Source organism: Neodiprion virginianus, chromosome 5 (genome assembly GCF_021901495.1).
Source record: "Neodiprion virginianus isolate iyNeoVirg1 chromosome 5, iyNeoVirg1.1, whole genome shotgun sequence".
In the NCBI taxonomy this organism is placed as follows: Eukaryota; Metazoa; Arthropoda; class Insecta; order Hymenoptera; family Diprionidae; genus Neodiprion; species Neodiprion virginianus.
In genome coordinates, this window is record NC_060881.1 from 29,098,797 (window position 1) to 29,115,848 (window position 17,052).

Below are 17,052 nucleotides of genomic sequence, written 5' to 3' on the forward strand. Positions count from 1 at the left end.
CGTGTGATTTGGCAGTTTTGACTTATACAGAATTTCTAAGGTCGAATGAATACCTGATGACTTTACGAGCATCCAAAATACTCGACATTGTTTTCATACTTTATCATTATGTTCAAGATGAATTAATGCTTTTGCGGTCATTCGGTTTCGAGAGTTCAGAATTGGTAATGAATTTCGTCGGAAGTGCAGAAGAAATGAACTTTGATGATGCAATTACGATCGCATTCCGTAGGGTAATTTCGAAGCTGCTGAAATCAAGGTCTTCCTTTCATAAACACTGTTGCCGTTTGACAGCAGCCCAAGCGGGAAGAGGATCATGAGTTGATCTCGCGCCGCGTTGATCATCCGATCGTTTCCATTCTCTGCGCAGGGTTCGAGTCAATAGCTGGTTAAATTGGCCGAGTCGGTGAATGGGTGCAAAGTATAACGCCGGTGTATGTAGGTTTATAGAAGCAAGCCGGTCTTAGCTACGCTAATAGCATAGTAATGCTGGCTGATCTTTTCGGAATCCTGTAAGAGCATTAGCCGCGCTCTGGCACGTGAGCAAATTAAAGTGTTCCAAGCATACGTGTGTGTCGTACACATAGGTGACTACGCGTATAATATCGCACGTAACTATATCGGTGCGTTACACTGCCACAGTTATGCGTATGTATTTAGCAATCGGTGCAGAATGTTGTGACTGAAAACCAGCTTGATATTAAACTCTTTTCTTTTAGATACAAGGTGATCGATTTTAGGAAAGGAGAAGAAGATAAACCACACTTTCTTGGATTCCTCGATCCATGTACAAAAAGCGTCTTATTTTCTTTATGGAATCGGAACATGTGAAAGGAAGCTATTCGTTCATCGTTAGAAATCCTGATACGAGTCCTGCCGATGGCGGACTCATTGGAACACGATACGCCAAAGGCGATGGACCATTTGTCCGCCATGATGAAAGGGTCGTTAAGTAACAGGTACTGAGATTGCTGGTCCGAATATGTCGCGGTGGAATGCGTGGTCCAAGGAAATGCGAGGGGTAAGCTAACGAGCGGAGGTCCTTCAGCCTCCGTCGGTTTGGGACTTGAGAGCACAGCGCTAGTTCCTGGGACAAGTATTTCCGGAATCGGAGTCTACCAACCGCATACGTATAGTGAAGAGTGCGCAGTTGCCTTGATCGCAGTTGAGGCAACAGTGGGGAAATTGGTGGTCACCGATTGGTGCCCCACCGCTTTTGGCGCAGGCGCAGTCGCCGTTGGGAATTCCTTCCCCTCGCCCCTCTGGGCACGCCCTGAGCCAGTAGCCGACGCTGTTAGTGCCCCCACGCCCCAAACAACCCTCTGAAGAGAGAGCGTACCGTAACAAACTAAACTTCTCGTGAAAAGTTGAGCTGCTTCTACTACGCCCTACTGCTATTATAGCAGGCTCTGTCTCTCGTCCGTTTGTCCGTCTGTCCGTGTGTTGTTCGCTCGGTTTCGCCCGATCGCGCGTTCGCCCGTGCCCCGGTCTCGCGTACATACGTACCTACCACGCGGGGTAAAAGCCAGGATTAAGTAAGGCTAAGGAATAAAGACTCTACCTGCACCTATATACACTTCGGAAAGGCCGAAACGTTATCTCTGATAATTGTCTGTGCTGGTTATCCGATTCGACGAGTGCTTCGTTCCCGTTTCTTTATTTTCTTTATTACATTTCCTTTCGTCAGTTTTGTTCTCTGTGACTTCTCCGTGGACCTCCTTTATTCGGCAATTATCACCCTTGAGTGGATTCCGGATTTGTGATACTGTGCGCCACTCACCGCATCGCCGCAAGAACTCAAACCCCAAGATACTGGATACTCATGCAACAAACTATTCGCACTAAAACCCAAGCACAACGATCCAGGATTACCAAGCTTCACACCTTCGTCCAATTTCTACTGCACTGAAGCTGACTGATCACGGAGAACGAACATAGGTAGGTTGTTTCACGTACTCGGTTTATACATCAAAAATGTTACAGTGGTTACTCGGTTCCTTGATTGTTCACCCTAAGACAACATCTCGGTTAATTCGCTCTGGTTAACAATTCACACGCGAATCCACAACAGCGTTGTTCTGCACTTGGCACATTAATTGTAAGTAGGTATGTATCCATTCGACGTCGGGTTATCGTGATGTTTCGTGAACCGTCGGTCAAGTTCAAGTCGCATCCGCAGCCTCCTGGTTGACGGCAAGGGACGACCGTCTCGCGGTAGCTCGCGCGCGAATTAGGTACGTGATTGCAACAGCAGCAGTAGTAGCAGCAGCAGCGGAGCCGAGGAAAGCGGAGGCAGGACTCGGGGCGCTATCCGGCAGAATAATCTGCTTACGGTAATCTTCTTGGATTGCCCCTGCTACGCTCTTCCTGCCTCTCCCTTACGGTTCTCGCGGTGGACAACCGGCCAAGAACCGGGACAGTCGCCTCGGTTCCATCCACCGTCGCAATGTCGCATGGACTACCTGGACCAGGACGCATTTGGAGAAGTAGTGAGAAGAAGAAGAAGAAGAAGAAGAAGAAGAAGAAGAAAACGAAGAAGAGGAAGCCTGAAGAGAATAGGAATTAGAAATTCGGTACCGAAATCAATCGCGGCGAGGATTGTCACCTACGTGAAGGTGACGAAGGTCCGTTGGAGGCGCGTCGGAACAGAGGATTTACTTGGCTCTACAAGACTCGGGAATACTTGGAGAGTTTATGCTTATGAGACGCCCGACGACGTTTGGAAGGCCGAAGCTCCGCGAGGATCGAGGCGCGATCCCATATCTCGGGTGGATGGTTTCTAAAAGAACCAGCTGAAGGAGGCTTTGCTAGACGAAACTGACTCGACCACCCAGTTTGGGGGCAAAACCGAGCCGCGTTCATGATCATTCGAGTCCTATATCCTCGTCCTCGTTCGCGTGCGAACAAAAAACCCAGCGAAATTGGCTCCGACGGAATTACAATGTGCCGTACGGACAACAACGTTCCAGGATCTCGAACCCTGCGTGCATCTGTGTGCCAGGTATACATGGATATCTTATGTATACGTTATATACAACTCGGTGCCGTTTCCATAGGAATTAAGTTTTACGCTCAATGGATCCGCAACAACGGGGTATGAGTTCAAATTGCATTCAATTCCCTTGGGGTATTAAAAAGAATTGTTCGGATTTAAGGTGGTATACATGGGGATCGAAATACATAGGTTACGGTCTATTAAAAATCTCGCAGTCCGTTCGTTCGTCTTCTCCTTACCGTCGGTACCACGGAAGAGAGAAGAATCCGTTCGGGTACGGTATGAATAGTTTCGTTGTTGTCCTGTAAGAAATAATAGTAGTTCTCAGAATCATTGGACGTCTGGTTCAAACCAAACCCGCATAAATTGTACTGAAGAAGATAAAAAAGAAAGAAAAAATAATAAACAAATAAAATAAACATTCAAACGCCCATAAAGCATGAAGACGATGAAAGGTAACATGCAACAAAAGAGAAAAAGGAAACATGATTGCACATAGCGAGTTTAAATTATTGTTGTGGGCAGTTAGTTATCGAAAAATGTTCGCAGTCGAAATCAAGGATGCCATGGCTGTGCATAGGGAACGCAGACTCGACTGATCACCCTGCGTAGCTACACCCACGCCTCCACCCACTCGATGATTTAATACCTACGGCAGCCCAGCTTACGCGGGAGCACGGTGCAACTCGACTTTCTTGAGCATCCTCGAGTAACAATGCATGCTCGTTGAGCAAACACTCGCGAAAACAATGCGCGGTTCTACACTAGTCCGGGAGTCTTTACTGACGGGAGGGGCCGACAGGTACCTCTCGGTTTTTCCAATAACCACGAACGTCGGTGTCCGCGTGTATGATGCAGAATCGAAGAATCATTCTTCGGTAACGATATCGGACCGACGGTAGTGGACGATCAGTGTCCCATCATGCTTTGGTGATCCATAAGTCAGCACGCCACGATCCACGCCGTGGTCATCGAGGCGTGATGTCAGGCTACATCATGGCAATAACAGAGATTTAGGAGTCGTTAGCCCGTTGGTCCAGATACACTCGACGCGTACTCGTTCATTGGCAACAAAAAGAGTGTTTGCGGTTGGGTCTCGGCGGGGGAGCAGGCTGGCTGAAAGTGGAATCGATTGATCGGTGAGAGGTGCTCGTCGAGTCGAGACCGAAAGAAACGACCCAGGGAAGGTCCGGTGAACGGGGAGAAGAGAGACCCTCGAAGGATTTTCAAGAGCCAATCCTTGAGGCCCGCCCCACGGTAGCTTGTAGCAAGTGTAGGAGGAGGACCAGGATCGGAAAGAGAGGCGAGATGCTGGGGGGTTTGCGAAAAAATAAAGGGCAGCTCGCGCCTCGCCGATTTCACGGTTACCGCACAAGAGAGAACTGAAGCACCACTTCCTGCCATCGCATTCCCTAATTCCTTCTGTCGAGTTTTTAATATAACCGACCAAGGCAAAGAGAGACTGTGCCGCGGCCCACACGAGTGCCCGAAGAACAATACTTTATTAAAAAGGGGGACCGCAACTTCAACATCGACTTCACCATTTACAGTCCGCCTACCTTTACACTTTGTACAAAACAAACCATGCGTGGTTTATTGCTAGAATCACGACTCGCGCCCCTGCGTTGCTTGGTGCACACATCTGTACCCACTGCTTGGCTACCACCATTCGTTGCGTCGTCTGTTCGTATCGGTCCAACAAAACGTCGTCACACGATCTTCACGATCTCTGCAAAGTCCAAGTCGTGGATGAGGAACTATGTTGCAGAAGACATTTTTCGTTTGTACCCATTGATATCTGGGTATTTCGATACCTTCCGAAGGATTTGCAGCATTTAACGATATTCCCATGTTGAGAACAGTACCAATCGATGGTCTTGTTCAAGTACGATTTTGTCCAAGCTTGTTCGCACTTTCATTGGTCGTGTTGTCGTGAAGCTTCTAGAAAGAGACAAGAAAAATGTGGACGTAACGATATCGGAATGCGACGGGTGTTGATTGAAAGAACTGCGAATGCAAATGAAAGTAATTAAAGTGATCCGAAACACGTGTGCGACGTCTGAAAGCCGACATGAGAGGTCTGCCGGACATCTGTGTCGGGAGAAAAAAATGTCATAGCTGGCCTCATTGCGTCTTACAGGTGTTCGGTCGAGGTATCGAGTGCCTGTATGGTAGCGCTACGTCACATATTCTCATATAATTTCGTTGCATCCTGAAACGGAGGTGGGAAAGCAGATGCAGTCGATACGGAGCCAGAACCCAGGAGCGAGATGGCGTCTTCGGCGAAGATCCACTCCGAGTAAATATCTATGTTGGAAAAATAGCGTTTCGACTTCGTAACCGGAGAGGATAAAGCCCGGATCAAGCGCGTCCGGGACGCGGGGCGCTGCATCCACCGCGCCAAAGCTGAGGAATCGTGTTGCAAGTCGGGGATTATCCTGCGTCGGGCATCGCAGCTGCCATTCGTGCCAACGACGACCAACTGCCCGCGTGATCCTCGCTCTAAAATCGCCCCCCAGGCGTGCCCCAAACTCTAAACGTATCTTAAAAACGGCGCCCAAAACCCACTAAACCACTAAACCGCTATCTCTGACTAAAGATTTCCCAGTTCCAGGGCGGGACGTCGAGCTCGCCGACGTCTCTGTGACTGGGCTGACAACGGGGACCGGAAGTGGCGGTGGTGATGTGGCCCAACAGCCTCGGCGGGGGGGCAGGTTGCGCCGGGGGCGGAGGCGGCGCCGATCTCGGCGGACTCGCCTCGTCCACCGCCTCGGCTACCGACTTGTTCGGTCCCGCGGGCTTTGGGGCCTCAGCCGCCGGGCCTTACGGGGCCCTGAAGACCAACCCTTACGTCAGCGCCCTGGGTATGCCGCCGATCGAGGCCCTCCACACCAGCATTGGCTACCCCGGTTGCACAACCGCCGGTGAGTCCTACTACTGTGAGTGCCGAATTTCAGCCCTACTAATTTCATCCTCAAACATTTCATTTTATACACGCGCTGTAATGTTTAAACAATCTAGGGGTTGTGCCTAGTCATGAGGCCGAGAAAAACGTTTTTTCAAGGATTTTTCACGAAGAGACATTTCGATTTGTTGATATAAAAATTTGAATACATATTGGGGGGTAACATTTAACTTTGTTCTGATATTTTTTATTTGTAAAGATTATAATTTCTAAAGCTGCTATAGTCGATCTCTGGGAGCACCGCTAAAAACAGGCGTCTTGCGGTGAGCAAGATATCTTCGGACTAAATCGTCCGAAATAAGAAAACAAAAACAACTTACTTAATATAAGGCATTATTTGGTCTTTGGTCGAAGGAATGAGCAAAATATTAATTGTTAACAAAACGGCGTGTTCTGAAAAAAAAATCGATCTTCCATAGAAATCCACGCCTTAATTTGTTTATAAAATGTAAAATATTTACTGTCGAGAAAAAAGCTTCGATCAAGGAGTGAAAAATATATTCGTAAAGCTTGTGTAAAAATTTGAGACTAATCGGTTCAGCCGTTTCCGAAAAATCTTGCTCACTGACTTTGATAACGTAGTTTTGAGAAAAACGCGTTCAAAGTTTCACAAGCACTTTCAAACGCTTCGGGGCGTTTTTGCAAATGTGCGCGTAACTTCGACAACGTTTGTCGGATCGACGTGAAATTTTTTGGGCGTATACTTGAATATATGTAGGTACTTTACGAAAATGAAATTAAAAAAAAATCGATTTCTAAAAAACCGTGACTATGTATAACCCCTCAATACCTAGGTGGCAGTACAACGATAAGCAGTGTCCGTTTACCTGACGGCTGATCCCTACAGTAATTGCAGTAATTCACCCGCCACGGGCATTTTAGCCGACACCCTCGCCGACGATCGCTCCTCTGATTTTATCTGATCGTTATCTCGCGTCTTTTCGCTTCCATGTCTGTATAATAAATCGCTGACATGTACAGGGATATTTATACGCGTCGATTCGTATCGGTGACGAAGCAGTGAACCATTTAGTCCGTATCGTTCCTTCTACCCTCTTGCTTTGGTTTTCAATCTTGATGCCAATTAACGTCGGAAAATCGACTTCTTTATAATTGTGTGTTCTTATCTTTTTGATGTCGAAGCTTCGTTAGTTGTCACGAGTACTGGCGGTGATCAGCCGTTGGGTAGCCTGATACAGATCATTAATCACGATAGTAAGTATCGTCGCGAAATTTTGATGGTGCACTCGTACCGACATAACTATGACGATAATTGGCGCGATACAGATTCAGAGAAACACGTTTTCAAGTAGACAACTGCTCACCTTTTTCCAACTCACTCTCATTCGTGATTCGTCATTTCTGAAGGTAACCCTCGAAAGCAGCGACGGGAACGAACGACGTTCACAAGGGCTCAGCTGGACGTGCTCGAGGGATTATTTTCGAAAACTAGGTATCCGGATATTTTCATGCGCGAGGAAGTCGCCCTCAAGATCAATCTACCAGAGTCAAGAGTTCAGGTTCGTATTCAACTTTCATAAATCCAGTGGAACGTATCATTTTTCTACGTAGAAACGTTTTTCCCAACACACGAACATTGATTAGAATCGCAATAATTTCCGTCTTCCATGAATGAATTCCTGGGTAAACTAACATTTCTACAATCTACTGTCGGAATTCGACGCGATTTTCTTAATCCTAAAATACAAATATAATATCCCTACTTTATATTATTTTCGCACGAAGCTTCACGGACTGTTTCACATAGCTCAGTCTTCGCACATCGATGCAACCAAAAAATCGCAATTCGAGTGTTAAGAAAATTTTTAGCGGTCATCCCGCCACGTACATACAGAGATGAAAGCTCGACGCAAAGCCTGCACTGACCTTTGATCCGAAAATTGAATTTTGCTCCAATTAAGCTCAGAAAATATCGAAAGGTTGATAGGAGGTAATCTTGGTAGGATATTTTGAACCCTGAAGGAAAGAACGTGACGCCGTTGTCCTCTTCGACACGATTTAACAACGATTGTCGGATTCGCGCGTCCTTGCGTATTTAGATAAAGATAAAACGAGATGCGTATTAGCTCGGTGAGATTAGAACCTTAGGCACACCCCGCGCAAACATATCACAGAGGCGTAAGCACAGTAGCCGTGTGTGTACAACGGCACGTGGCACTCATCGATTCGCCATTCCCAGTCGCCGGGAGCTAACTCGATTATCCTGTTAGGTCGCGTTAGAGGAATACCAACCACGCGACGGTCAATAAGGGGCCAGAAATAGGTGCGGGAATCTTTCTCAGCTTGGACGATTCTCGAGTAGGTACTGCACGATGCGTGCACCATGCGGCGTGCAAACGTCGCGCCGGGGATCCTAGAACAAACAAATGTCCATCGCCTCATCAGCGACTCGATGCCCGAATTCAGCGTTGCCGACACTGAGAATAATTTCATTTGTTACGGTAACTAGAAAAATTGAGCAAATCAGATGTCGTTGAAAAAATTGTTTGAATATTTGTTGGAATTACGAAAAACGAGGTACGCCTAACCATTTTGCGCTATCGCCGATCCTTTTTTGCTAATTGCAACGCAAAATCAGTTTCTGAGGTTTACTCTGCTTTTTTAGTTAAACAAGGCTTTAACGTCAATTTATTGTTGCACGAGCGTTAAATTTTCGCAACAGTTGCAAGAAAATATAGGTTCACAGCGATCGTGATGAGAAAGAATAGCAACGGATACCAGACTTTTCTTAGTATAGAGATATTAGAAACTTTTTAATATTTAGGACCACCACCAGCTTGTAAGACAAGATCGTTTGAAAATTTCCGACGGTATCTAATCGGTGCATAATTGGTTTCTCAGGAACCTCACAATTGGCTGATTTTTAGTTTGTTGTTTCGATTTCACAGAGCATATTTAGAGACTTCGCTATCAGTCTTGAGATTTCGTCGGACGTCTTCAGATTAATTATCTTCAGATTCCGGCATAAGCGACAACATTTCTTAATAAGAAGAAAACTTTTTTTTCTACTTATTGAACGGACTCTAATTTCTTTAGATTTAAAGAAATTTCTTCAGGGTTGGTAACGCTGTCAGCGTGATCTGTGCCAAGTCGATGCATTCGTATCGCAATTCCAAGGATCTGGAATCTAGTTATTGGCTTTGGAAACGCAGGCTGGTCGGTTCACAGAGTGCTAACTGTGTATTCCCTCACGCACATATACTTCCAAGAATTCACCATCTCAAGCACCTTCCCATAAACCTCGTAACTTTCCATCTCCAAGTGTTTTGTTCCTCAGTCACACTTTCAAATCATCTCGTACGTAACTCCAAATCTGCTTTTTTCTACGCTCAACTTAAACTCCGCATCTTTTGCACATTTTTTTCTTCATCCTCATCCGTAACGAAGTCATCTTAATACCGAACGCAGGCACTCCGCAAACTGTAATCTAATCTAATCAAGCTTTACCGTAATTCTCATCAACATCACATCTTGCTTGTTGTAAAAGTATACAGTTTGTTAAATTATCGTTATCGCGCCTCGATTTCCACGCACAAGAAAATTACCTGCGACTTAGCTGGCGTTCGTAAAGGTGCCTAATCGTAAGTCGGCTTTCAGTTTAGGGACTTGACCAAGAACACAAGCTCTGTGCGAGTTTCAATATGTTTTCACACTCGCCGATGATGCGCTTCCCTGCACTTTGCCGGAAATTACGTGCGATCTACGTGATATAGAGAAACACTAAACGTGAACACGGGGAAAGCCGAGTTTCGTTACGAAAAATCAGGTTGCCTGTGACGCCGATCGCACAGGAACCGTGCTACGTGCAGAAATCTATAGCGCCAAGTTCTCTGTTCGACTTTTACCATTAGCACAAAGGCCAGGTGCAGGGAAGAGGTAAAGAGGTCCTGGTCTCTCAGTGGCAACTGATGAGCCCACGATATGCAGCGACACGAATCCCACGAATTTTCTACCCTGCCGTCAATGCGCTCGCTTTCGGTAGCCATAAAAACCCGCCGTTTTGGCATCCCGTCCTTCGTTGCGGCAACCTTCGAGCAAAAGTCAGGGGAACTTGAAATTCCCTCCGTGAATTACGAAGGCTTCCAGCAACGTTTCGCAGTGAAAGTAATTTCAAATCATTGCAGTCGGAGACTGGCAGTGCTTTTCCAGGGTTCGTACGCTTTTTAGAACACGAAATTCCCTGACTTTTCCAGGTGTTCCAGCCTGAAAATAGGATTTTTTTCAGCAACCTTCCAAGATATATACCGCTGATTAATGACAATTTTTTTTGCATATCAATAGTAATACCTTCAATATTACCTAGTAAGTAATTTACCGTCCGACTACTAATTTACAAAACAACAGCCAGCGATTTTCAGTGAAAAAAAAAAAACGAAAGGAGGTTTGATATCAAGTAATGTACGTGAAAGAACGAGTTTATTTCTTCAAGAAACTTGAAATTCCAATCTTGTTTTCGAAATTCCCTGACTTTTTCCTGCTGTAAGAAACTCCCAGAGTTTTCCAGGTTTTCCCTGTGCGTACGAATCCCGTTTTCCGAACCAAGTCTATCTGGTTGTGTGGTTTTTCTCCCAGGAACATGAGAGAAATTTTTAGTTCCGGTTACCGCTCAGTCCTTAACTATTTTCCATTTTCACCACAATCGAATAATATAGTTGTGGGTAGAAAATGAAATCAGTTTTCTAGCTGTTACCGGAAAGTCTGGTATCCGTTGCTATTCTTTCTCATTACGATCGCTGTTGCTATATTTTCTTGCAACTGTTGCGAAAATTTAACGCTCGTGCAAGAATAAATTGACGTCAAAGCCTTGTTTAACTAAAAAAGTAGAGTAAACCACAGAAACTGATTCAGCGTTGCAATAAACAAAAAAGGATCGACGATAGCGCAAAATGTTTACGCGTACGTCGTTTCTCGTAATTCCAACAAATATTCAAACAGTTTTTTCAACGATACCTGTTTAACTTAATTTTTCTAGTCACCGTATCGAACGAAATCTTTTCTCGGTGTGACCATTTTCCTGCATCCAATTGCTGTATGGTTCGATTCGCGTGGAAACTATCGTTGCTTCGACGAGTTTATGGGGAAAGTGCATTTCACACGCGATGTGCTGGGATTTTCGCCCCCTGGGTGAGGAGGGGTTGGGTATCAGGGTAGCCGGGCAGCCTCGCGATAGTAGAAGAACGCCGAGGCCGTGTCGTCGTTCCCCAGCGACAGAAAATCCCGAGAAACCTAAGCTCACCTCCGCGTAACATTGATCGCACGGGGCTTCGCAGCGGCTCTCTGTCTGCGGTCCTGGGGAAAGCCGAGCCGCGTTCTCAACTTAAATTTTCTAACAAAATCAAACGCTGGGTGTTCGCGATTTGGCAGAACGTGTTTAAATCGTGGATTTGCGTAAATTTGACGAATGAAGGATTCGAGGGCAGGCGGTGAAACGGAGACGACGTTTTGAGTCCATCTGGAAATTCACAACGTTCAAAATCGTTATTTATCAGGCTTGATGGCGCAACGTAGGTATACAAAACACCTCGACGAAGACCCGCGCGCAAGCTTTCGACTCTTCTGCGTACAGCTTTAAGCGCATTAAACTTCGCCTCGCGCGATTTTCCCGAAACAAAAGAGCGTCGAGATTCTCTCACCTGCCAAACACCGTGAACCGGATGTATAATAACACAAAATTACCCGTCGCTGAATGTTCACTCGAAGTGAGAAACCAAGGATGATATCCCTAGACTTCCTGTTCGGATTTTCACAACTTTTTCGATAACGTCGTTCGAAACGATTGCGGTGAACAACGAGTCGTCTTCGTGTTTTTTAGGTATGGTTCAAGAACCGTAGGGCAAAATGCAGACAGCAGCAGAAGCAGCAGCAACAGCAACAGGAAAAAACACCGAGGTCGAAAAAACCTTCCTCTAATACAGGCAACAATCCTCCCGCCGGAAAAACACCCTCTATTACTGCCGCAACACCCGCCCCTGCTGCCGTTGTTCCAGCCACAACGCCACTGTGAGTAAAACTATCACGCCTCGTAATTTGAAAACTGAGAAAGCACAAAATTAATCAAAAGAAAAAAACAAAATCAACATGCATTTTTATAACAACGAACAAAGACATCTATTTTTATTCTTAGATTTGTTGTTTTTTTTTTACGAAAATTAATACACTTGGAGCAATTCGAGTTTGGGGGCTTTATTATTTACAGTTTTGAGAACTTTGTGTCATTTTTTCATTTAAATTGACAACGAAATGGCGGCAAAGCGCATATAAGTAGCGAACGACTACGAAATGGAGGGCTTTTGCGGTGGCGCATCTCCCGACATCACTGACTGTCCGACTTGTAGCAGATGGAAAATTTTTTCGAGTCAAAAACACCTTTTCGGATTCGATCTCATAGCCCGAATGTTGAGAAAAGAAAATTCGAATTTATACAATTACGAACAAAGCAATGTTGAAAGAATCTTGTAAAAAAATTTTAGGATTGAAATTTAAAAATCTTGACACAAGCTCGAAGCAATGAACAAGTTTTAAAGATTGTGTCCAGATTTCAAGTCGATTGGATAAAAATTGAACCGAGGAATCTGCGCCATCGGATTAAAAACGTTGTCGTTTGCTACTTGTATGCACCATGCAGCCGTTTCGTTATTAATTTCAATAAAAAAATTCTAAAATGTTCTTCAAACTACGAATAAAATAAAGCCCTCGAACTCAAATTTCTCGAAGTGTTTTCATTTTCTTAAAAAAAAAACTCCCAAAAATATGTATGATTTTAGACCGTCCAAACTGTGTCCCTCACCTTAATCACAAGAAATTAATAGAGTGGTAGATGAAAATTGAGGAATTATCATTCCTCAAAATAAGTGAACTTTTCTAATATATATTCCAAGTCGATCATCCGTCGGACTTTGAACCCTCAGGCTCTCCGATTCTTAATTAAAGTGTTAGCTTGTATAACGGTAGAACCATAAGAAAAAAGCTTTTCCGAAACGTTGGAGCTTTTCGTAATTGAAATCGTTGTACCAACGTTGAACCGGAAAGCTCTCGCCAATGGTGTTTTGGCGAAAAAATTATTCGCTGGTAGCAAAAATTCAGAAAGCCCGAAGCTTCGTTCATATCGGTGATATTTCATCTTGGCTTTTGTAACAACACGCTTCTCGAATATGGACGGCCATACTTAACTACCCCATTTGCCAAAGTCAACCAAGTCTACCTTGTATCATCTGACCAACGCTTTTTACCAATCCTAATAAAACGATGAACCTCTACTCAATTTCACTCCAATTTTACGATTACTTGATCATTCAAGACCGCGAGGATTTTCGAATTTTACTTTCCCTCCCTCTCCTTGTATCTTCGTTTTATCGATAATGATCATTCGCCTGAATACAACCGTCACACAAGCTTCTGCAATTAACCCTTCAACGGCCAAGTCTCCTTTCCGGTTGAAAAAAATCATTCATCTTAATAAAACTGTTTGAAAATTTACAGTTTTTAAAAACAGTGTTCTTCAATTATCATGCCTAAATAAACAGTTTTTCAAATGAAATTATTCCGTGAAAACTTTCTTTCGCGTGCGTTACTATTTTTCAAATTATTTCAGGATTTTCAAATTTAAATTGAAGAAGGTAATAAAAAAAACAACAACTGTTTCGTCATCGTAGTAAATATGCTTCAACGGTAATCAAAGGGTTAATTTAATTGTGATACCAAAAAAAAAAAAAAAACACCAGAAAATGTACAGGATAAGAAAAACTGACTAAAACGAATAAACTATCGTAGAAGTGGAGGTACCAGCGGTTCGGCGGCAAGTTCACCAGCTCTTTTGAGGGACTCGCCACAATACAAGCCTGCCGGAGGTGCAACGAGTCTGCTTCTAGCTGCTAGTACAACTCCGCCAAGTGTGAGTCGTCGTCACGAAAAATTTCATACAATTATAAAATAAGTTTGAATTATCAAACAGCTAAAACATGGTAAAATCAGTGAACCATTTCTCACGGGTTCTCTCGACTTTCTCCCAGGACTCCGGTGCCTTTCGTTCATGGACTAGCCAGGACTCACTAGGCTTTCCATTTCAGTTGGGCGGCACGGTTTACAGCAGCGGCGGAAGCAGCAGCAGTATTTGGAGTCCTGCGGTAACGGAAGGCGGGGGTGGATTTCCCGGTGATCACCAAAGACTGGCATGGACAACGACGGCGAGTCAGCAACAGTGTTACCAAAACTACTCGTCCTACTACACGAACATGGACTACCTGTCACCGGCGCCGCACCAACTGAACGTGGTAGTAAGTCAGCTCTGACCTTTGGCTTTCGTTTGGTTTCGATAATACTTCAATTACATGCGATTTCCCTAGAGCCAGAGGAGCGATCTTGTAACGATAGAATCAGACGAAACGCAGGCTGTTTAATTAAAGACTTTCCGTTTCCTAGGATGGGGGCGGCAGCGGTTTGGACACAACTTGGAGCAAAACGAGGGACGAAAGTGCCTCGTCTTGGTTTTATAACAGCGCCGGTTGGGGTGACCGGAAGTGAATTTCGGCCTAACATCCGGCTCTGGGTAGTACGAGGAAGGCCCAGACACCTACATATCATCGACAATATATTGAAACTCACGCGATCCGAACAACTTTGACGACGGGTAAGAACGAAGGACGGTTTACATTTATGTGAGAGAAAGAAAATTTACAATAAATCAAATGACGAAAAACAAAATAACACGAGAGAGAGAGAGAGAGAGAGAGAGAGAGAGAGAAATTAACGAAACGCGACGGGGACGAAACTAGACATATCTCCAAAACACAAAAGCGTTATTTCCTTCGATTTTTCATTTTTACCAATCAACTCGAGACGTATAATAATATGTTAATATAATAAGACGTATTGATGCGGTTAAATCAGATTTTCATTTACCACTAAGTGTCATTATTCACGCGAAAAATGATCGAAAAGAATATAGAGTACTAATGACGTAAAATTTACCAACGCTACGTGTCACACACAACATTGAGCGAAGGCATAGCCGGAGGAAAAAAAGAAAAATCGAAAATTAAAAATATATATATATATATACATATACATATATAAATAAATATAAATAAATGAATATACATATAAAAGAATATATTAATGTAAATATTATATGAATTACTATTATTATTATTATTATTATTATTATTATTATTATTATTATTATTACTGTCATAAGTCAGATATATGTATTATAGGTAAGGTAATTTAATTGAAAAAAAAAAGAAAGAAAAAAACAATTTCAAACCAGAATTATCATGTTTGTAAAATGATTAGCTTTTATTAAGAAACTACGTGCATAGTATATATATATATAGTGTATAGGAAGTTAGATCGTATAAAATGTACCGATCACCGTATAAATTAACGCACTCGACGAACAAAAAAAAAAAAAAAAAAACATCTTTCAATCAATTAAGTCTAAAGAAGCGATTTCTTCGCGTTGGAGAGTGAAAAAATCGCAGAGAAAACAACGATTTTTGTTTCACGGTAATTTACAGACATATTACCGAGGAGAATTTAGCATAAAACATAGCGGGGTCTGTGTATTAAAGTACGATTGTATTATACGTAAAATGTGAATCTGTCATTCTGAATATAACAATTATCAGATGCATTCATCGAATCTATACCATCACTCTGACAAGATAATGAACGGAATGAATAAATGAATGATTAAAATTTTACCGGTATTATGATGTACGTAGAAATTACTAGAAACGAATTAAGTTGTTCGTATAATTGTATTATCCAATGTCGCTGATTATAGATCAAATGAATCATCTTCCCTGCCTAATGCGTAAGACGAGAGAACATAACATTAAACGTGCACGAATTTTAAAGAAAAAGAGGAGGGTGGAAAAACGAAAAAAAAAAAAAAACGAAAAAAAGGTATCCGAAAAATCATTAAATAAGTAAATAAAAACCGTAGAGGTATCATGTAAGTATGTGACTGTTTAGATTGTTATTATAATAATAATATTAACTAACAATAATGACGACGATGATGATGATGACGGTGAATGTGAAAACGGCGTCATCGAACGAACACAACGACGTTACGAGATACATACACATTTGTCATTACGTCATGTATGAATTAATATATCAAATTTGAACTGTGTATTGAATTGTTGTACCTATACGTTCCGTGTGGTTAAGTTTGCAATTTGTCGTTCATTTGTTATCAATACTAAACACTACGATATTTCCCCATTATATGTACACATTTTAGAATTTCATTAGCCGCTGGAAGCTTTTTTCTCCGGTTCATCGGTCGTCGTATTGACTGCAAATTCTGTTCTCGTGCTCTGCGGGCTACCGAACAATTTTTCACAGCAACGAACAAAACGAATAAGAAAAACGGAAGAAGTTCAGCTCTTTCCGTAAAAAACATTTAATACTATAAAATTTTTCAACCACGTTTCGACTATTTGCAAAAATCTGAAACAAGGTGATGTACGCAAATGTAGGTTTCCTTCTCTAAAGAAAATCTTGGGCGATAATTTTCAATGAAACAGGTATAAATTGATACCCAAAAAAGCTCTTTACTTTCGTATAAATTGATTTACGAAACACTTTTAGCCAGCTATCCGCTACCAGGACATCGCGTTAACAACAAAACAGTATAAAAACAAATGTTACCTATAGAAAAAAAAATCAAAAAAAAAAAAAAAATCAAGCACATGAATTTAAATTGGGGCATGTGACCAAAGGCACCAAATTATACTTTAATTTAATGGCCGTAATTTTTTGAAGCGATTTTGGCTACTCATTCACCACATCCTTGATTCTCTGCGCTAATCTTCCGAAGATAACGCCGCGCTCGTTGAGCTTTTCGGGCCTGCAGTTCTACTCGCGGAGTTGTCAGGATCAACATATAACGTTACCTGAACACGGTGACGTCACGCATCGAGTCAACGATGGTTCAAGACCGACGAACGATCCATCAGACAGAGTCTTGGTATCATCGGAGGGTAAATGGTCCGGCATGCAGAGTCCCTAAAGCTCCTCAAACAGCGGCTGGTGCGACCAGAACTACCGTAAGTCGCGTCAG

The 17,052-nt window shown here is 43.1% G+C and overlaps 1 protein-coding gene across 5 annotated transcripts; it reads left to right on the forward strand.

Annotated features, from left to right (window-relative positions):
* The first annotated feature begins 1,315 nt into the window (after window positions 1-1,315).
* LOC124305851 (homeobox protein OTX2-A-like) lies at window positions 1,316-14,802 on the forward strand. 5 transcript variants are annotated; one of them, XM_046765772.1, is made up of 7 exons: window positions 1,316-1,938; window positions 5,604-5,934; window positions 7,329-7,480; window positions 11,794-11,981; window positions 13,752-13,872; window positions 13,991-14,254; window positions 14,400-14,802. In XM_046765772.1, exons 2-7 carry the CDS (start codon window positions 5,679-5,681, stop codon window positions 14,499-14,501), a joined length of 1,083 nt encoding a protein of 360 aa, XP_046621728.1. In that variant the 5' UTR covers window positions 1,316-1,938; window positions 5,604-5,678; the 3' UTR covers window positions 14,502-14,802. The 5 variants fall into 5 exon arrangements, with proteins under 5 accessions (XP_046621728.1, XP_046621729.1, XP_046621731.1 ...); XM_046765773.1 differs by having other exon boundaries at window positions 13,991-14,251; XM_046765775.1 differs by having other exon boundaries at window positions 14,048-14,254.
* Window positions 14,803-17,052: the final 2,250 nt, after the last annotated feature.